Below are 23,540 nucleotides of genomic sequence, written 5' to 3'. Positions count from 1 at the left end.
CAAGCATTCAAGTATTATAATGTGAAGTTACACATCCCATTTCAATCACGATTATTAATGTGTCAAAAATTGAATGGCGAAGATTTGTGTTGTTCTTGTTCTTGCCAGTATAGATCGTAGTGGGTCGTGAGAGCGTTCTACTTTTAAACATGAACAAGATCTTTACACCCAGTGTGTCAGGATACTTTGATGACGTTGTGGCATGGAACTAAAGACGTAGAATCAGTGGCGGTGGGCAGTATGAGAAGAAGAAGTTCAGCGTTTGCGGAGGCTGGTTAAGCCAAATATGGAATCTAGAGGGATTGCTAGTTTTCAGAGAAAACGAGTTGACAAGAAGCGTATTAATTCATCTGAACAATACAAAATCACTCACAGAGAATTAAACTAATTCGCTTCATCTTCCCCTTTTAAAGCTGACTGTAATTGTTTTTTGTCGTTAAAAAGTGTAAAGATGAATCAGTCAGTGATAGAAATTGAAGAAAAAAAAACAATTCTAAGTCAATTCTAAATCTGTTGATATATCTTAGCAATACCCGAAGGCAAACGAACAAACATGTCTGTCAACTGCTTTATTTAACAATGATTTTAACTCTGACTAACATTTAAAACCAATCGACCGGGAGGGGTTTCATCATCATCTCCCGATATTCTGTAGTACTCAAAGCTATTTTTCAATATTTAAAACTGATAAGCAATAGATGATGCAAAAACATTTTTACATGAGTTTTACTCACCATCTTCTGGCTCAAGTTTGGCGCTAGTCTCTGCCGTCATCAGCCCCACCATGAACCGGTGGTTGGTGGTGAACGTGAACGCCGCGTGCGACGACGACATGGGACTGAAGGACGACGGCGTGTACGAGGAGGACGATGAGAGAGACGATGACGAAGTTGGCTCTCGGGTGAGAGGGCTCGGAGCGAGTTCGTGCGGCTCTGCAGTGGTCACTGACGGCACGCTGTCGAGTCGAATGTGCGCCATATTTCGTGGCTGCCGCTCGTTCTGTACGGCTACCAAAGATGACAGAGATAGACAACAAAAGCTTCAAAGTTATGACTAGAACCGAATAAAATTAAAGGCATGATGTAGTTTTTGTTGAGATAGGACCATGATTTTTAACTTTTTTTTGTGGAGATAATGAGAAACCTCTCGTGAAACATGAAAGAGCGTACCATACTAAGAGGTTTTCAAAGTTTATTTGATAACAATTGGTTTTGAAAACGATTGAGATATCGAAAACAAAGCAATCCAAATAAAGGGTGGGTTTTTCAAGTGTTTTTGGCACTTTGTTTGACTTTTTGACATCTCAGCCATTCAAAGCCATTTTCATCAAATAAACTTTGAATTCCTGTTAGAATTGCATGTTCTTTAATATTTCAGATAAGTAGTTTCTAATTATCTCCCCCAAATTAAGACCTTAATACCCAATTCAACCCAAACTATCCCAGCCCTTTACATGCTTTAAGCACATTTCTATAAGGCAAGAAACGCCCGATCAGATTGTTTAAACGTTGCGTGGCCTTAAATTCCACATTGAAGAGAATGGAAATTAAGGGTAACAACTTCGAAATTCCAGTTTAACCCGTTCTGGACCCAGGCTGCCAGGCACATGGTGTAACTTGCCAGGCTTTTTCATAGGCATTCAGTTATTCATCCAAACTTGAATGACGTGTCAAATATATTAGCAACGTGCATCGGTTCGACTGGAAGGACGGGTCATTATTTCCAGACGTCTGTGCAAATAAACCTGTATACGCTGTTATTTTCGCGTAGAGATATTTTCGCGAAAGAGGAGATCATGTTGGATATTTTCAGGAGATGTTGTTTTCTCGAAATGACATCGACGCTAACATTAATCTAATATTACCATGATTACCAGAGCGTATGGAGACATTATCGCGTGTTGTTAAATTCGAGATCCAACTTTGACTCGCGAAATTCGCGAAAATTAAACCCTCGCGAAAATAACATCTTATACAGAGTAGGTATCAAGGAAAACACGGCAAAGGTAAAGAATCTCTGATTTGCTTCTCTCTCGTGCACAAAAAGGAGGTATTGCAATTCCAGCGACCCACATGGCACATCCGCACACAAAGTGTATGGTAATTTTGTTTTAACTGCTTCATGAGAGATGACCCGATTATTTCACACATTGTTGGTTGTTTTCGATGTATTCATTCTTACACTAGTTTTCATGAATTCAGGTAAACTTTATTTCTATTCAACAAAAGGTGATACATATGTACATATAAAGTATACATAATATTGGGCAATTCATGTTGTCTAGCGATAAGAAATGCAAGTCATAAAGGAAAAAATACAGAATAAAGCTATATACAAATGAACGTATAAGAAGAGAAACAATAGTTTGTAAGGGTCATGGAAGACGACAAAACGGGAAACAGCGATGGGAAAGAGTGATGGACTGAAGAGCGGAACTTGTAAGGCCAAGATCATTCGAAAAGCAATTTTGGAGAATAATGCATTTTCCACAAGTTGTGTATGTACTGCTGGAGTATTTGATGACTGGTGTAATTAGAATGATGCAGGTAACATAAAACAGTACTTGTTTCAAAGTACAGAGGAGTTGCAAATGTACGCGTTTCATTGAATAGTGTGTACTAGGAAAATGTTTATGATGACAAACAGAAAAAAAAAAACCACAATCATACACACTCAGTTGGGCACGATTAAAAAAAGGAAAAGAAAAGAAGAATGTGCATATACATGCATATACATGCATATACATGCATATCCACTCAGGTTAATATTTCTCATAGAATATTTGGCTAAAAGTTAACGTATCATATACCTTAGGGAAGGTAATTCAATTGGTTTTCAACCTGGTAGGACAATAAAAAGGGAAACTTTACACATGAGTGAACAGCTTTGTTTTTCTCTTCCTTAGCACAAAAGTAAACATTGCAAAAAATGTACAAGCTGTCATTCAGGCGTAAGTGCTCTTCCATGTAACAATAAGAACAAAAAATTTAACACAACAAAAAACATTATTGAAGTTGCAAAAATAAATCTTTGATCTGTATTATTATGTTTGAAGCCCAAAAGATCAAGGCTAAAATTAATGAAGAAAAATGAAGAATATTCTGTCAAATCCCAATTTCAAATGAAATGAGAGAAGAAGCAATATTAACAAATATGGTAGGAATTCAATTGATTTCTCAAGTTAGGAAAATTGTAAATAATATTTGGTTCTCGAATTTGTCTCATGAATTCTTGAGTTACTAAATTAAAAGAATGAAATAAAGATATTCTCTTCATTTAATCATCTCCATATGACGTTTGAGTTGATATAGAATTCTTATTTTCCACCTTTAGTTTTCCACTTTGATTTTGTTTGAGGTTATAAAGAGATAAAGAGAACGGAAGCTTATTTTTGCTATGCCATTCATGTCTCTCGTTGTATTAAACAATTGTTGTTAAACTTTAAAAATATATTTTTTAACTTTTTGTAACTATTGTTATCTTGAAGGGAATTAGCAAATGAAAAAGATCATGTCAATTATTGCAATTTTTACTTTTGTGCCTTGGAGGACAAAAACGAATGTGTTTACTTATGCATAAAGCTTCCTCTATATTGACCAATTAGGTTGATAGCCAATTAAATTATCTGTAATATGTTATATAATACATTTATTGTCATTAAAATCTTCTATGAAAAATATAAACTAAAAAATTGTTTAGTATTTCTTTTTCTTTTCTTTTTTTGCTGAGTGTATACATGTATATATCAATACATGTAATGTGTAGATTGATGATTGTACATTAAAATTTGTGGTTATCAGACTTTGATATTCGGACGAGATTGCCAAAAATTTAATGTTCACTGAATGACATTAAAATTCCCCCTCTTAATTTTTCAGCCAAAATCATCTTATTTACAGATTCTCAGCTTTAATGTCCGAAAGCTTATCCGGTTAACATGACCATGGGTAAAACTAAAAAGACATACGTGCTCTCTCTCTTTCTGTCCATATGTATATATATGATTATATAATATATGTATATATATATATATATATATATATATATATATATATATATTGTATATATTATATATATATAAATTATGCATGATGGACACGAAGGACATTAAGAAGCACATCATCTCTATGACGATGAAAAATAGCGTACGCTTAGTACATTGTTTTTGATTTTGACGAGATACGAGATACTTTTTTTTTTCTTCTTTTCTATTCAAATTCACTCGCTCGGAGTGGCTTTTCCAACAGTGGCCTAACCATAACAACAAAGAAGATTATAATTGTATCTGCGACATTGTCTGGCTTAGGTTCTAAACGTATCATGAAAAGCAAACCAGATAAGCCTGAGTGAAGGAGAGACAAGTGCATGAAAGGAAATCCCTAGTATCTATGATAAAATCCTTCATTTGAATTTATTTGATTTAGGCGGATTATGAGAGGAAAAATATTAAAAGTAAAAGGGGAAAAAGGAAAACGGCGAGAGAAAAGATAAGCTTAATGCCAACAAGAGCTAACAATCAAAACCCAATAAGGGTGGAAAATACATCCTTCTTCGCTTCTGCCAATAGAAGCATCACGGCATCCATCATTCATACGAACTCTTTCGGGGTCTCTCCTTTTGTTTTTTGACAACTCGCTAGCTTAACAAAATCCCATCAAGGAAGCATGTATGCATAACAAAGTGTCTAATGCCTCGAGCACTTTCTCGTTCTATTGTCTTCATGTGTGACAAGCAGCGTGAATAGGCAGACCCGAAAGTGACTTTTTTTTAGAAGAATATAAAACAGCAACAACAGGCGCGTCAAAATTTGAAGATTATTGACTAATGCTGAATTTGCACGATCGGCGGTGGTTGTTTAAATAGCTAACGGCAAAATAGGAGTCATATCTTTGCCTTTCTCGCGTGTGTAATACCGCTTGTTCCCCTTATTCCAACCACTTTACGATCATCTGGCAAAATCTGACTCGAATTGTCTTCTTCCACGTGGAAATCCCCATAAAACTGTTGAGTGGGATTTTCACCCTGCAGAGTGGGGAGAGGTTCTCTTTTGATTCCAGGCTTCTAGAGATTCAAAGCCTGCTAGTTATCACCATACGTCAGTGCAGAATGCAGATGACGCCTAACATATCCTTTTTACGACCTCTATTATTTGGAAGTCGTTGCACCCGTCACACTTCTCATATTGAAGTTCTTGTTACACACACACACACACGCACACACACACACACTCACACACACTCACACACGGAAAAAAAGTATTCCATTAAAATTGAAGATTACCGACATTTTATGTAAATAACATTCCTTCCACAAGGATGTCAGCATATTATTCATTACAAAGTTTTGTAGATTCTTGCCAAAACCCCTTTTAAACCTACAGCTCATCTGTACGCATGCAGCCACAAGGGCGAATTAGGGAGAAAGCGACTGTCGGTTTTGCATCAAAGTGATATTATAGATATTTTGTATAATAACTTATACTAGCTCTTTTAATACTTTTTTTTTTTTCGATTTTGAGCGCAAAGAGTTACAGATCATTATACTACGATACGATTTTCCAAATGTATAGAAGGAGTTCAATTTGGGGGAAAAACGTAAAAGCAACCAAAACAAACAAACAACGGACAGAAAGCGACGGAGAATAGTATTCTGTCGCATGGCATATTTTGGGGAAAAGTGATTATGAGGATACATTGCGCAGCCTTACTGATAATGAGAAAAGCGGTCACAACGGTCATGATAGTAACGATGACAAGAGCATTTATGGTGATGGCGGCGGTATCAACAACTACTCAACTAAACAGGGAGGCAAACGAAAAGGAAAAGAAAAAGAGAGAAGAAGGATGAAATATTGATGATGAAAAGAATAAGGATGTCTTTGGTTGCCATGGCAGCGATGGGAGTGATGATGATGATGCTGCGGTTGTAGTTACATGAGAAGAAAAAAAAGATGTCGTCAATAATAGAAATGACAACGGAGACGCTGATTAGATCATAATGCCATTACCAAAAAGCCTTATCAGCTTCCATCATTATCCATATGAATTGCAAATGCAAACATTGAATTCTCTCTCCTCCCCCTTCCCCCACCTCTCCCCCCCCCCCCCCCTCTTCTTGCTCTCTTTCTTGCCCTATCAACGATACAAATCAAGAGGAATATTGCTAGTAATATGTAGTGACAAATACATTGCATCACAAAATACAGAAATCCAACAGGTCGGTAACCGCGGACAATACAGAAATATGGCTTATGAATATGTTATGCAAATACACGTATACTGTCTTGTAGCACATCGGTGCTAAATCGGAGAGAGAAAGTCGGAAAAAATATGAAAGTCTTTCCTCTAAAATAATCGCACGCGCTAACTTCTCCATTGGCAGGACTGACTGCGCAAATCATATGCAAATTGTGCCTGTTATTCGATTATGCGATAATAATATTTCGACAAAGTTACGCAAGTCGGTATGCCATATAGCTGAACTATATGTCGATGACATAAACAAGATAACTGAGCATGATTATTGTGTCAATTTTCACCGAAGTAATAGGCATAATGATATGGAATATCATGGTTAAAACGTATGTGTTCCATAATATGTAACGGAAACAGGCGTTAATTTTTATTTCGATTTGCTTTGTTTGTTTAGATAAGTTTTGTTTTGTTTTGTTTTGTTGTAGACTTATAGTTCTGTTCTATATCCTTATCATTTCAAAGTGCTTGTGTCAATGAGAATTTACAGTTGGATCAGAATATTGTGCCAGTTATGATACTCATGGACGAAAAGTTCTGTTTCACAAACTCCATCTATGACTGTATGCCCATTCGGACTTGTCCTCTTTTCCTGATAGACCTTAAATTTACTTCATGCAATGAAATACACGAAAGTACAATAATATTAGTATCTTTATCTTAACTGAAACATCAACTAGACGTATAAAACTGTCATTTTCGTAAAATCTATTCCTGTATTATCTCATTGAAATAGAATCTTAATTTTGACAAAGAAATTTAGATATAACGCAATCAAGCTCGGAAAATGCGGAAAACATACATGTAGATAGGAAGACTTCTTGCAATGTCTTATTTAAATATTTCCGGGAATGTGGCTCGGCGAATTGGCAAACCCATTATGGACATAATGGCTGAATTCTGATTGTAGGGCCTACATATTGTAGTGCATGTTGAATAAGCATTAGCGTAGGCTTCGTTCAAGACAATTCCTTTATCAAGTGATATACAATGTAAGAACATTTCTACAGAATATTATTAATACAGTGTGCAAGTCCCTGTGTTCACGTGGGGATTAATTTTTGCAAAGACCGATGCTTTACATTTCCGTAATAACTTTCCATTATCATATAATGATGGCATAAAAAACAGGGCGGTAATTGCAGCATTGACCAACTGACTTTATTTGACCTCATTTTGGGTTTGTTTGTTTGTTTGTTTGTTTGTTTGTTTGTTTGTTTGTTTTTTCTCTCTTAACGGAATTGTGAACCAACAGGATTTGGGGCTTATTGAGATGAATGTTATTGCAGGTTAGGTGTTGGATACGAATAACTTTTTTTTCTTTTTGTTTTATGAAAAATAATTCTTAAACGTTTGAGGTAGCATTTTTTTTTCGTATAAACTGTTGTTTAAAGCATTGATTTCATCTGATTTGAGTACTTTCAATTGGGGAGAAAGGATCAGTATGTGTTATAAGGGTAGAATTTGTACAAATTCTTACAGCCTTCTGCTGTAGAATAACAATAATTATTCAATTGATAATAACCACTACTTCCCCCTACAATGCGCTATGAGATTGCAATATGATAGGTAGGGTGACGCTATAATGTTATAAAGCATTACAGGGATTATTTTAGGCTTGAAATGCTTAACGCTTTACAGTATGGATTTCTATTCGTTAGGCTAATTATTAAGATATTTTTGCCATAAATTCCACCGCAAATGTTATCAAGTATTACTCCTCAAAAGTCATTATAATCCTTTTTATCTAATGATTTACTATCAATCGTAATCTCATAATCAATTTGCGGATTAACATGCGGAGTGTGCAGTATGAAAATGCATGAATTTTGTTTTAGCGAGTTTCAGAGATAATCCATTGCATTTAAAACAAGATTATGCTTCTTCTTTTTTGGGCAATTCTGAAGTCGATATCTGAGTAAAGTTATGACGGTTCTCATGACAAGCAGAAAATATGAGTGTCATCCACAAACATTTTAGAATAAAGAATGGACGAAGAGTTGTTATATCATTTATATGACTGTATAAAAAAAAAATAGGACCAAGTATTGAGCCGGGGGAACTACACATTGAACATGGATGAAGCGTGACTTTAATTGTTGCCTATAAGATAGATAACGTTTAAACCAGGGAGGTGAGACGAAACCTCCCTGTTTAACCAAGAATAAGTTAGGCCTCGTATGTCATAATCATCCTATTAATAGATAAGAGATTTATGATCGACGGCATCAAAGGCCGTACCTAAATCCATCATTATGGCAATAACATGCTTTTTTTTTTGTAAAAAATTGTTTTGTAACTTTATGTATTAACTGTACAATAGCTAAATCTGTTGAGCAGTTTCTCCTAAAGCTAAAGAGGGATTGATAAAGGGCGTTGTTTTCTATTAAAAAAAAATCACTTTTTTTAATACAATCTTCGCTAAAACTTTTGAAATCAAGAGAGAAATAAATACCGTAATGAGATAGGTCAGTCATTTCTTATATACCTGCGTTGTTGGCATCCCTTTTGTAGTCTTTAGCAGTACTATTAAGACATGTGGAATACATAATAACATCCATTACCTTTGTTTCATTCTTTTATGAAGTCGCATTATCGTAGTCATGAATAGAACTCAAGTATTGGATGCACTTCAAATCTTCCCTTCTTCTGGTGCAATGAAGTATCGACATCACAAATTAAAGACTTGATTATACGCTTCAAAAATACCAAAAAAAAAAAAAAAAAAAAACAACCAAACATGCTGCGTACGAGCTGTGTTCCAATAATGTAGTTATTATTTAATGAAAACAGGAATAACTTTACGCAAGGCACCACATATATTATGCAATCTTAAGCGGCCATTAACTGTTTCATAATGTAAAACGGTTAAAGAGCCAAGAAAATAGATCACCAGTATCACTGCACGGAAAAGAAAAATTCAGTCACGACGGCATGAAATCAGGTGCGTGTAAATCCATTCAACAGCCGTGTAAGGCTTGCAGAAGAAAGAAGGAGCGGGAAATTATATTCTTCTCCCGGGCCATCACCGTTGCGCCGTGTTGTCCCGGGCTATACTCTAATGATTCTTGCGATCATCTTTCTCTAGCCGCCAGCTCGCGCGGAGCTCTCCCCCGACGAGTGGGGCGGAGGTCCGTTGAAAAGAAGGAAGAGGGCACATTTCTGGAAAGCCTGGCTTCTGCGCATCCCTCTCGCTCCGTCCAGATCACCTTACGAAGTGATTTCCATCTCTTTTGGGCGTCAAAATGTGCTGACCTTTGATGCTGGGGAAAGGGGATACCTCCTGCCGGTTAAATTGGATTAGTTCCCGCGCCAAACCTCAAAACGAGGCTTTTCTCTCTCTTTTTGTTGTAATATCTGGCGCAGGATTTTTGAAATAGAAAATATCTTGCCTCATCGGAAAGTCTTCCCAATCCGGCCCATCTTTCCCCATGAGGATAGGTGAAAGAAGAGCGCGGGCTTTTTCCTTTCCTTATTTTTTCCGTTTTAAAACTAGACAAAATGTGATTAAATCCACAGTACCCATTGATGATCCCTTTCCAGCTCACCATGTAGGAAATTTCCCAAGGGGAATTCCCTCCTCTTTTCACCTATCCGGGCTCCCTTCTTTTCTTTAGCCCCAAAATTGGGGCAGCTTGATTTTGTGAGAGACGTTTGGCGTATTGGTGAATGGAAACGTAATACGCAAGTATGGAATGATTTTTGCGGGCGATAATTTGACGAGATTGTGTTGTGAGAAACAGTTGGCTTCCAGTGCCGTTTCGACGTAGGCAAAAGAGCTAACCCTACAAAAAGTACAGTATGCGGGACTATACGCGGCAAAATGAATTAGGACTTCTGCGGGACATGTTGGCTACTCCCCAACGCTACCTTTGCTTCGATCTCGTCTATTCATTCAAGTAGTTTCCTCCTTGCCACATAATGGATATCCATGGAGCTAGATCCATGGGATAACGAAGGGTTTTACGCGTGTGTGTGTATTTGTGTGTGAGCGAGTGTGTGCGTGGGTGTTTGCAATTCTGCTATGTATCTCGTCGCATGATATTTTCAGATTTTTTGGCGTGTTTCTGCAGGAAGCCGGTGGAATTCAAAGAAACAAACGAATGACCGGAACAATGGATAGTCGTTAGTGCCTTTATCAATTTGGATGGCTTATGGGGAAAAGAAAGGCGAGGCGTCTTTAATCGCCCTGTGTTGACATCTATTTGCCATTGGTCATGTACTACTTTAGAGATGAAAGCATGTCTGCATGAGTCACATATAGCCTGAAAGGTTTCTGGTTGGTGGCAGGGGTGAGTTCTTGTTGTTGTTTTATTCTTGTTATTATCATTATTGTTATTATTATTATTATTATTATTATTATTATTATTATTATTATTATTATTATTATTATCATTATTATTATTATTATCATTATTATTATTATTATTATTATTATTGATATTGATATAATTATTATTAATATTCTATTACTATAATTATCATTATTGAATTCAGTGGTAGCTTCTTATTAGAGTCAGAGGCGGCTTCTTATTGCAGTGGGAATGGGACCATCCTATCGGGGTCAGGCTAGTGGTTGTTTCTTGTTGGGGCCAGTGGTGCCTTCTTATTGTAGTAAGTGGTTGCTTGTTGTTGGTGTCACTGGTGGCATCTTATGGGAGTCAGTGGTCTTTTCATATTGGTGTCAGTGGTAGCATCTTATTGAATTAAGGGATTGTTTCTTGTTGGCGTCACTGTTGGCATCTTATTGTAGTCAGTGGTGGCTTCCTGGTTGATGTCAGTGGCGGCATCCTGTTGCTGTCAGTGGTAGTTTCTTGTTCGTGTCACTGGTGGCATCTTGCTGGTGTCATTGGTGGCTTCTTGTTGGTCTCAGTGGCGGCATCTTGTTGGCGTCAATGGTGGTTTCTCGCTGGTGTCAGTGGTGGTTTCTTGTTGGTATCACTGTTGGCATCTTATTGGAGTCAGTGATGGATCCTTGTTGGTTTCAGTGGTGACATCTTATTGGAGTCAGTGGTGGCGTCTTATTGGAGGTAGTGGTGGCACGTATTCGTATCAGTGGCGACACCATGTTGGTGTCAGTGGTGGCATCTTGTTGGCGTCAGTGGTGGCATCCTGTTGGTGTCAGTGGCGGTTTCTTGTTGGTGTCAGTGGTGACTTCCTGGTTGGGGTCAGTGACGGCATCCTGTCGGTGTCATTGATGGTTTCTTGTTAATGTCATTGGTGGCATCTTATTGGAGTCAGTGGTGGCATCCTGTTGGTGTCAGTGGTGGTTTCTTGTTGGTGTCAGTGTTGGCTTCTAGTTGGTGTCAGATGTCGCTTCTTATTAATGTCGCTGAGGTCGAGGCTCTGTTGGTGTCCATTGTGGTTTCGTAGTTGATGACGGATTCTTGTTTGTGTCAATAAATGTTTTGTATTGGTGTTTAGGGTTGTTTCCTACTAGTGTCAATGTCTTCTCATCTTTGTCAGCGGTGGTTTCAGGTTAGTGCCAGTAGTGTTGTTTTTTATTGGTGTCAGCGAGGTCTTCTTGTTGGTGTTATTGGTGATTTCTTTTAGCTTTCGGTGGTAGCTTCTCGTCGGCTTCAGTGTTGGTGTCATGTTGATGTCAGCAAGGAGTTTCTTGATGGTGTCAATGGCAGTACCGTTTTGGTGTTAGCGGTGATTTCGTGTCGATGTCAGTGATGTTGTTAGACTGGTGTCAGGGGTGGGTTGTTCTTGGTGTCAGTATTAGAAGTGGTTTCGTGTTGGTGTTGAGTGGCAATATTCACAGACTGAAGCTTCTTCTTGCTCAACCGGATAATTTTGCACAATAAGGAATTTTCGTGTCATGTTTACACTGTGTACTGTGGGCAGCTTCATCACTTTTACCTCCTCTTCCGTGAGGGACCCACTTCCACCATTACTCTTATCAGATTTCCATTTTCACATCTTATAAAAAAAAAAAATTAAAACAACGTGATTTATTATCATTAAAAAATCATTCTGGTGTAAGCATAAATCGAAATAAGACCTGCAGAATTACAGTCCTGATTATTGTCCACAACACCATCGCGTTTTGTTTTTAAAATATAGATGGCATAATAATATTGAAATGAATGTTACGGCACATACATTATTCTTAGGCTGGCCACGCTGTTGCACAGACACTATTCATACTTACAAGCCACACGTCATGAAAAATGTCGTTACTTTGATTTCATAAGTGTGTATTTCTCAATTGTGATATCCCTATCAGAGAAGTTACGTCAAGCATTAGACAAAACCATTTCTGATCAAACCTTAACAACGATTTCACAGCTGTATACTGCTATCTTCGACAGGTTCAGGTGCAACAATGATATGCGTATACGTGAATCATTCTTACGCAGTTATGATAACAATGTCATCAAGATCAAGTATTACTAACATCAAAATCAAAATGATTACAAACGGTAGAAAAAAAAACGACAGAATTCCATGATATAATTTTACTGCATACAAATCATGATATATCAAGTTGGAAAATATTCATTGAAAATTGGTTTAAATGTAAAAGCAGCAGTATCAATTGAACTGCAATCAAAATGTATATGAAACAAATCAGCCATCAGTTACTATTTGAAAGTACCTACGTTAATTACCGTTAAGTGTAAGTGCTAAGGACTTTTGTTGTTGTTGTTAAGACTTTTTTTTTTAGTAGAATAGAAAATATCAGAAAATTGAATAAGGGAGAAATATTGCAGCATGTGGAGGGAATGAAACATGTTAAAGAATGCACCAAAAGAATCCAAAAGCCAATAGAAAAGTTGAAAGTGAGTTTTGTACATTGACAGAGCAAAACGTCTTTCGAACGGTGATCGCAGTGCGTGATGGCTAATGGTACTTCAGCGTTAGAAGACCGCGTGGCAAGGCGGCCGATTTAATTTGTTTGACGTTGCTACAAGCACGTCCTCAACGGCTATAGATCTCCTTCCTTTGTCATTCGCTCAAGCGTCAAATCAACTCCTTCTTTTTCTTATTATATCCTACTGGTGCAGGAGACAGACATCTCATGGCTTCGTGATCTAATTAATGAAATAACTACAGTATCAGGTAACGGGTTACTGTTTGCCGACACTCTTCGCCAATTGCCGTCAAACTTTATTGTTTTAAAGCGGCAAGAGAAATATTGATGCACTGCCGAGGCAGCTTCTAGCAACTGTCGTATTTAAAGGGGAAAAAGGACAGTTTCTTGAAACTTGAATCCTATCAATATTAGCTAAACTGAATGTATACGTTCTCGTCTGAGTCCAGCAAGTCAAGCAAGAATCCGCCCAAAGACACGGGCCTTAAATTTGATTTATGCTGGTTCGGAAACAGCACCCATGGACTGACGGAGAAAAAAAGATCGTAAAATCAACAAGAGGAGTTTTTTGGTAACTATTTCAATCACTTTCACTCTAACAAATTGGTAGATGAGATCGCGTTTCAATGTCTCAGGTAATCAATGTCTATTTAGGCAGGAAATGCAACTGGCCGGTCAATTCAACTTCAATCGCTTTGAAATTAGGCAGAGGATAATTCTGTCAGACGGGGTATCGAAGGAAGACAAGACTGTTCATCAAAGGGGAAAGAATGTGAAGAAATTCCAGGACAAAAACTTCTTTTTACTCTTTTTGCTTGGAAAAGTAGTACATGAAGTACATAAAGTTCAGACGAGAAAACGTTCAAGAGTAGAAATTTCCAGCGACCACATGTCAATTCAGGTTTTGCAGAAAAGAAAAGTTTCAAGGGATTGTCAATTAATTTTGTTTGATGCGCAGTTGGCCTCGACCTTGATTATGCCTAAAGTTTAGATCGTCTTCTGTCATAATGGTGTTGCTTTCTTACTCCCCTCCCTTTCCCCTCTCTATAACTTCTTGTTTCTCTCTTCCTGTCTGTCAAAATCTTCTCTCCGTTGTATTATTTTTCCTCTTCTGATTTGCTTTACTACAATGCAAGAAGCTCGTTTGCACTTAGACTAAGTGAAACAGTATAGATGGATATATTAATGGCGTATCATATCATTTTGTACATTTTTGATCGGGGTTGGGGAGGTGAAGAGCTATAGCCTTCAGGTAAAGATCCAAAATTATAACAATTCTGCACCGCGCGTCTTATCAAACCACAAGGTAAGGGATGAAAGCACCAGTTTAGCACAGGATGCCGAGAGGTTGTGCGTTCATTCATTGCTTTGTGTTCTCCAACGCAACGAGCTAGTCTTCATTTTTAAGGTGCGCAGTGTGGAATATAAACCTAAGCCACGAAAGCCCTGTCAAACATGGGGGGGGGGGGGGGATAGCACAAGCCGCAGAATAAGCCTACATCATTTTCCATATCCTGAGAAAGTAGTGGGGAGGCCTAGAAAATAGCTGATATCAAGTTACGCTGCCTACATTGTGTTCGAGATTAAGCCTAAAGCGTTAAAGTAACAAGCATTTTACTTCCTTGAATTCGATTACCCTGTATCATCAAGTTCGTCCCTGATAGTACATTGTTAGACATCATGGTGGAATGTGATGATTATGATCATTTAATTTTGCTACATCATTACTTAAAAATGAGATAGTAACACCGTAAGAATAACAAAACATGTGCAAATCATAGAGTTTAGATATACAAGAATGGCGACATCACCAAAGTGTTGAAGTGTGTGTGTATGTTTGTCCACTCACCATCTTTGTTCATTCCGGCTTCCAGACACTTTTTCAGTCGACACGCCTGACACTGGTTACGGTGAGCCTTGTCAACCAGACAACTTCCAGTTCCGGCTTGACATCTGTGAAGAGAAATGTCGCGCATGCGCAAAGTGTTTAATATGACAAGGGCATTATCATTTGGTTGTGGCCGTGTTTTCAACACATGGCGAGAGAAAGGCCAATTAATACAGTCAAGTTCAAGTTCAAGTTTATTCAAAATTTTCCACAATACAAAAATTTACATAAAAACAATAATATGTAACAAGGAATATATTGTTGAACATATGCGATTAAAACAATTTGCAGAATATTTGAATATAAATTGACAATGCATGTAGATGTATTATAGATGTAAAGTGGAGGGGTCTTGGAGAAGCAAGCTTGTATAATAAGACCCCTGAAAGGCAAGTTAAGACATGTAATATAACAACTCACTAATATATACAAACATATTAAAGCCACAGAATAATTTTAGTGGAATCCCTCAAGACGCGCAGCAACCACACCGCAGAGACCAAAAAAATTGACACCAAATTTATTGCCCCCCCCCCCCCCCTCGGGTCAATTTAAAATCTATTTTATCGGCTAGTGATATATGACCACAAGAGGGAGCAGTATTTTTTTTTTTTAACTTTGTGGTATGGTCTCAGAACCCTCACTTCTCCACAGGTAAGGACCCTTTCAAAAGGAGAGTTTCTAATTTTTACCATAAACCAGAATTATACAGTGGCTTTAACATACATGGATGGATTCTAAGTGTACACACACACACACACACACACACACACTACCTATGGAATTTTAAAGCAAAACATAATTGGCATTTAGACTATGTTACTCAAATGGAAAGCGATGAGATGAAGTCGTGTATCTAGAATTTAAAAGGAGCAGCATCAATGAGACTGAGAATATCGATGAAGCAAATACTTCCGAGTCAACACTTCAAATCTGGAAAAAGTGGTACTATCTTTAACATCTGAGGGTAACATGTTCCATTCTTTTATGCAAGACACATAAAAAGAATTTAGGGCAATACTGGTAGCTACATAAGGTAGATGCAGAAGGTTTTTCTGACGTGTATTATGGGAATGAACAACTGAGTTTTTGACAAACAAATCCAAAAATAAGGAGGGAGAACTGGACATGTGAAGCTTGTACATGAATGCCAATGAGTTAAAAGACACTAACTCGTTTAGAGGTAAACGACGCAGCTGTAAGAACTGGGGGCACTTGGCCTAGAAAAGTGTGAGCTTGTTATTAGCCTGATAGCTCTTTTTTGTACAATGAACAATTTATGAAGATGGCTGTTATAAGTATTACCCCAAGCAACGTTACAATACATCACGTGAGGCATTATGATGCTATTATACAGTGTAGTCAAGACACTTTTAGGAACAATAAATTTTAGCTTATGCATCACACCAACACCCCGAGAAGCTTTGGAGCATACATTTAGAATGTGTTGCTTCCATGACAGAAATTCATTGATAGTAATACCAAGGAATAATACATTTCCGCTTGTAGCTACCTGATGTCCACCAATAATGAGAGAAGGGGATGTTTAAAGGTATCCTCTTATTCCTTGTTCTGAAAATAACACATTGTGTCTTCTGAAGATTAAGTGACAATTTATTACAACAAAACCAACGATAAAGTTTATTAAGTTCATCATTTGCTGAAGATCTTAAGCTGCACACATCCTTGTGGGAGGACAGAAGACTTGTATCATCAGCAAACAGTGAGTAAGTAAACAATGATGTAGCACTGATGATATCTTTGATATAGATAAAAAATAATAGTGGGCCTAACACTGAGCCTTGAGGCACTCCACAATCAATTTGGGTGGAAAGCGATTTGGTCCCATTGTCAACCACAAACTGCATTCGGTTTTGCAGATAGCTTTTGAACCAGTCTAAAGGAACTCCACGAATACCATAAAATTTAAGTTTGCTTATATAAGAATGTGGTGGTCAATGGTGTCAAATGCCTTGGACAAATCTAAGAAAATGCCCAGACAAAATTCCCCTTCATCAAGTGCATGAGCAATAATGTTAGTTAAATGCAATACACCCATACTGTTAGAAGAATTTTTGGGAAAACCAAATTGCTCGGGGATCAAAATGCCTTCTACAGATAAATAATTATTTACTCTTGAGCATACAATCTTTTCTAACAATTTAGAAAATACAGGCAGCAAGGCAATGGGTCTGTAGTTTTCAATGTTTCTGTTATCACTTTTCTTATACACAGGAACTACTTTGGCAATTTTCATCTTGTCTGGAACTATTCCTTGCGACAGAGATTTATTAAATATGTCACACAATGGGACAGCAATGCTATGAATACACTCTTTGACAACCTTAGGAGCTATATCATCAGAGCCTGATGACTTAGAGGAATTTAGTGACATACCTAGCGTTACTATTTAAGATCCAGAAGTGGGCTTCAAAAATAAGGATTTGCTGTTTTTTGCAGGTTTCAAATAATCCTGAAAAGTATTGGATGTACTTGGGATCTTTTCACTTATCTTGGCAGCAATTCCTGCAAAATACTGATTGAAATGTTCAGCCTTTTGCGTATTTGTACTTAATGAAATATCACCATTATACATTTCTGAGGGAAGGCTTTGACATTTCCCCTTTCCGATCAGTTTGTTTATATGGAACCATGTTTACCCAATACTATGATCTCTACACTGCAGATATTAATATTGGTCATCACGTGACGAAATATGTCATGATTTTGTACTATTTGCTTGCTAGCAGTCATGTCAATTATTCGCACACCCGTACTCCTCGCGCATGCGTTTACATTTACTGTTTTCCTCAAAGTGTCTCATACTATTATAGTATGAGACGCTTTGAGGAAAACACGTAAATGTAAACGCATGCGCGAAGAGAATGGGTGTGTGTGTGTTTGTTTCTGTCTATCTGCCTGTGTTTGTTTGTATATTTAGAAATTGAATGATATGACAAGTTACTTTATATCATGCGTCATTTTGAAAAAAAAAATGATGCCCTGTGAGTTTATGAAATATTTTGTATTTAAAGAATTTTATTATGGTTTAAGAAAATATGTAAGAATTTGGAATCATTAAGACCTCGAACAAATTTTAAGAAACGGAGTTTATCACATAGGGGGAATCAGACTATTGAATCACCTGTACGTTTCAAAAATAAGTCATTTGCTGGGTTTGAGATGAGTGTTCACGTGTAAGACTGAAATTGTATTAATTTATGAAATATATTTGATAAATAAAGAAACATCCCTATACCGGAAAGAACACAGTGTCCAAGAGTGGGTTTACAGTGTGGCCACATTATAGTCGACTATGTGAAAGTGCTCGTATTTAACAGTGTGGAGATGATTTCACACTGTGGTTTAGTTTTCACAGAGTGTAATATTCACATGATGATGTTTTGTGTCATAATGTGAATTCACATGATGATGTTCTGTGTCATAATGTGAATTCACATGATGATGTTCTGTGTCATAATGTGAATTGACGATTCACAATGTGTTGACACTGTTAAAACGCTCAAATTTAACAGTGTGAAGAGATTTCACAGTGTTCACAATGTGTTCACATTGTGTTCACATTGTCAGTGTTCACACTGTGTTTCTCATACTGTGGGACACTGTGTTCTTTCCAACAGGGATATTATGTGAATAATTAGTATTTTGTTATGAATGGACGGGGGATGGGGAGGGTAAAAGTGTGTGTGTGTGTGTGTGTGTGTGTGTGTGTGTGTATGTGTGTGTGTGTGTGTGTGTGTGTTTGTATTTCAATAAACGTATCGTATTTTTGTTTTTGTCTGCATTGTAATTTCTGTTATTGCATACTGAATAAGGATATCTGCATTTTATCGGGCACGGACCAGCTGAAGAACAGCCATGGGTTAAAGTAGGTTCCATGCTAAAATATAATAAACTGAACTAAAAATTTCATAGTAGCATTTCAAACAATTTTGTGCAGATATAGTTTCTGACTTATAAATAAGCAAAAGTAGCTCTAATCACACTTTCAGAGGGGAAACTGTTTAATAATGTCATAATAACAGACAGCTCGAGTGAAGGGGGAATCGAGGCCTCTAAGGAGTGGCAGTAACTGAACTATTACCAAAAAAAAAAATGTCAATAATAGCCCTTTTCCGATTTGTCCGACATTTCTCGCTCAAAATTGATGGCAGCAAACAACATGCAACGTGCACGCGGAGCTCTCACTCGACAACGTTCATCGCTTGGTAAATACACGTATTGTCTCCTTCCCAAAATACGGTGGTTGCCCGCACGCCCCAGAGATACAACGCTTAACAAAATCACTTTTCTCGCTCTCTCTTTTACAAGCCCCCTGGAGAATGTTTGATAAAAGATATTTTGATATAACGCGTGATATTACATTTTTTGACAAACAAAATAGGCGTGTGGTGGGGTCGGTCGCAATTTAATTAACTTGTCTTGGTCGTTTCCAAGCGGCAAAACGTTATGAATATCCTAATTTCATAAATCAATATGTCATGTGTTACGAGAAAACTGAGTGTTTGCTCTGTATGCGTTAATGCTGTGAAAGAAGAATTGTGTTATTTGGCTGTTAGGGCGTTTTCAAGAAATTGGGGCTTTTGTTGGGTCATCCGAGATGGTTTGATAGTAATAATTATATCAGGCTGTAAAATTAACTATGCCCTCAAGTGTGTCATTGAGGGAAAAAGAACTCTTCATCATTACGTGTCAAGAATCACCATAAAAAGGAGAAGATATGAAAAAGCATCCTGAAAGACTGAAATGAAGTTGAAATGATGAAGAGATATCCGATAAATTTTCGACAAATCTGAAAGATCAGAAGGATTGGTTTGAAGACGGATTTCTGATCAGGTTTAGTCAGGATAAGAACGAGATGAAATTAAAGAAACCTCCGAAAGAGAGTGTTCTATCAAGTATTTGTTATCAAACATCTTATATATTTATCTCGCACCAGTTTTACAAAAGAATTATATTCGGTACCCTAAACTTTCGTTATAAAAGATCTGCTGTACACGAAAGTATTGTGTATTTATTGTGTGCTGCTATTAGTATAAGATATATGATAATATATGCGGCATCCGATGTTAACCCAATGTTAATAGTACAATACAAGTAAAGTATCAAATACAAGTAAATAGTACCACTAAAATGATTGTCTTTTTTATTTTCAAGTAAGAGGTTAGAAAGAAAGATAGAACGAGAGAGATGGGAGAATCAAAAGGAGAGTTATTATATCTAACACAGCTGGAGTATCATTTATTTACATAAGAACATAACATTAACCTACAGAACGGAATATAAAGCGCTTTTCGTTTTTCCTTAAAACATTATAATTTCATCTGGTAACCTATACAATTTACAAGTCCAGATATTAATTTCTTCCAGCACTGATCCAAAAAAAGTACAATTTTGAAATGCAAGATTTAAAAAAAAAATCAATCATAATTCTCCTTGCAACCAAAACCATTAAAATGATTGATCACGTTAAACAGTTAGAGCTACCTTTAAGTTTCGGGACTTTCTTATAGTCTAGTGATAAATCCCAATCTCCTGTGGCCTGATTAGCATTTCAGGAGGAGGAAGGGGGGGGGGGGGGATGGAGTCCCATGCTTACCTGTAAACCAGCTTCCGCCGAACGCTTCTTTTGAAGAACCCACTGCATCCGTTACAGGCGTAAATACCGTAGTGCTTCCCGCTGGACACGTCGCCACACACCGAGCACGTCAGTCCGCTGCACATGCGCTTCACAGCTGTGAAGGGGAAACACAGACGATATTACAATCATTATAATGATTGAATAAATTCATACAGAAATGAAGAATAAATTCTCCATAAAAGTTATTTGAGGAATGTTGAGATTACTAGCAGAGGCCAGGAGAGAAACGGGTCATTATTTTGACCTACACAGTGGAGGCGAGTTTGCTGTCGGACAATGATCTTCATGGTACATTGTCCATGCTCGAAAACTTCCTGTGATGACTATAGAATTTTTCATCATGGCAATCACGTCTAAGCTTGGGTATCTAAGAATTAGCTAGCAACTTGTAAATATGAAATCCAATAAACAGAAATAACAACACACATAGAACAGACAGATACTATTGCACATTTGTAAAAAAAAAAAATCAACAACAAACAGATAATGGAGAACAACGAATTCGATTTGAAATCCTCTTCTATTTACTCTTTTTGATTCTTCGCTGATTTTTTTTAATGGGTGATTTTTTTTTTTTTTAAACGGGGGGTGGCGTAGCATACTCAAAGGTTTACTGTGTGCCCTCCCCCACTTCTGTGAATATCTTACTTGTTACTTTTTCATGACATTTTCAACCGTTTTAATTGATATATACTAAATATATACTAATATGGCAAAATAACAAGCATTTAACCTGTTTGGCCGTCAGTATTAATTTACCAGCTACCTTCAACATTTTTTTAAAGGTCGTATAAAAAGCTGGATTAGAAAAAAAAATGTAAAGTGGAATCAGTGTTAGCTTTTACTTCAGACCATCAATACAAAAGATTTCAATACCATGCTCAATATTTGCAAAGTTCTCATTAAACATACATGTTAGGTCGTCATCTAAACATCCAAAGATTATAATCCTCGTTAACTATGACACTTAATCATACTAGCTCTAAGATGATTTTTTTTTTGCCTATGACGACCTTTGATGACCTTTCCTTCGTCTTCCACCCCTCTTCTTATTCTCCATTTTCCATTTCTTCCTAGATGATTTTGTAGTGTTTTATTTGTATGATCCTATTACACACTCTCTCATTTTTTCCTTGTCACTGAAATCCGGATTTGACTGTCGCACTTTCTCTTTTTTTTTCCTTTTTTTTGGGGGGGGGGGGGAGAGTGGGTTTGCCTGACCCATAATCTTGTGAGCACCCCCTTCCAAAAGTTAAACCAGTCAGATAAATGAATCTCAGATGTCAAATCCAAAATTATGATGACTGTTCTTCTTTCCGGAGAACGACGGCTTGTTTGAGCGATCTTTCAATATTCAGCGCTATTTGTTGGCTCACTCTCTCGAAAGACCAGCACAGAAACGCCCGAAGAAAACAGATGTGAAAATACAGACATTCTATCTTCTTTTCCTCCTTTCTCTCTCTCATTCTCTTTCTTATTCCCTCTATCCATAGCATTCATCGCACTCAGAGTGCGCGCACAATTTCCATGATGGGATCACGGCAAAATGAAACAGCGCTGACTTTTCTCCAATTAAAACGGCGGGAAAGTTGATTGTCGTCTGTCCCGCGGCCTGTCATCTGTCTCATAGTGCATCGGCTGCTCCCAGGCGGAGCTTAGCGGTCTATACACCAGGGCAGAGACGGATGTTACACTACACGATGCAGCAATCTCTCTCAAAGTTAGGATGACGGGCGAAAACCCCAATCTTAATTTTCAGCGAAGACATGATCAATAAGTACTTATTAATATTTGCTTCCAACTTGGTTTCTCAACCTTTGGCAACAAGATGAGGAACTCTATGAACCCATTTTCATCTTCATAATTATTCTATTAATTAATTGTAGTTTTCGTTTTTCCTTCTACCTCTAGCAGATATATTTGGCATTGGTCATTAAATCAACTTATTTGCTAAAGTCTTAAAAGAATTCCGAAAGGGTCAATTTACTACTCAATACAATTCATCGAAATTTCGAGAAGTTATCAGAGCTCCTGAGAGGCAGCTTTCGCATGATACATCTAATGCTGTGCTCCTTGTCTTGACGAGGGCAAGAGAAAGGATGTCATTACAAGCTAGGAGATGAGTTTAGATCAGTCCTTTATCTCTCAGCTTTGAATTCTGTCAAATTCGTGATGACAGATTATTTCATCCCTTCATTTTCTATCTCATTAAGAATACATTATATCCTAGAATGCATTAAAATGACAGAAAGTAATGTGCGTCAAAGTGCGGAGGAAAGTAAAGTAAGCTACTTCTTATGTGGTATAATCCTGGTAATCCATCAAAATGAGCGTTCTCAATATGTTGTTGTAGTTTTTGAGCAGATTTTCACATTATGCACGTGACACTTTTTGATGTTTAGAGTTCGAGATAGCATTTTCCCAGCTGTTCAAGCTGCTTCACTGAAAGTCTATTCTAATTTTTCATTATGTTCTTGACGGGATATTATGTTGTCGGTATTCCTTTTTTTTTTGTCATTTGGAAATTTAAAAATGAGCAAGAATATTGATTTAAATGGCCCAGTAAACAGATGGAATCTAAGATCAATTAAATGTGATATAGTACGTTCAGCAACTTTTCATTTGTCACAAGCGTCAGTGGGTTGTCAGTATTCTAGATGAAATACACACACACACACACACACACACACACACACACCCACAGAATGAATGTTTGTCTTTCAGATGAAGCGACCAAGAAATCCAGATGAATATGAAATTATCTCTTAATCATAGCCGAGGGCTTAATTACAACGCATGTTGGCTTCAACTGCACAATCTTCGTAATTATCACTTTCGCCATAACATGGATTCTTTCTTTGAAAGCAGCAACAGCATCAATCATCTGCACGATATAACTGGGATTATACACATCGAAAT

The 23,540-nt window shown here is 37.2% G+C and overlaps 1 protein-coding gene across 1 annotated transcript in view; it reads right to left on the bottom strand.

Moving 5' to 3' along the window:
* The window catches only part of LOC140231242 (photoreceptor-specific nuclear receptor-like), a 44,643-nt gene that overhangs the window by 5,768 nt on the left and 15,335 nt on the right, over positions 1–23,540 (bottom strand). Inside the window, exons 3-5 of the mRNA XM_072311389.1 lie at positions 20,580–20,715; positions 14,921–15,024; positions 735–1,007 (exon numbers count right to left, since the gene is read on the bottom strand). Of these exons, the coding sequence (XP_072167490.1) occupies positions 735–1,007; positions 14,921–15,024; positions 20,580–20,715 (513 nt within the window). The remainder of the gene's footprint in view (positions 1–734; positions 1,008–14,920; positions 15,025–20,579; positions 20,716–23,540) is intronic.

This window comes from Diadema setosum, chromosome 7, assembly GCF_964275005.1.
Source record: "Diadema setosum chromosome 7, eeDiaSeto1, whole genome shotgun sequence".
Lineage (NCBI taxonomy): Eukaryota > Metazoa > Echinodermata > Echinoidea > Diadematoida > Diadematidae > Diadema > Diadema setosum.
Note: the sequence above shows the minus strand (reverse complement) of the source record. Positions and strands in the feature narration are given on the sequence as shown.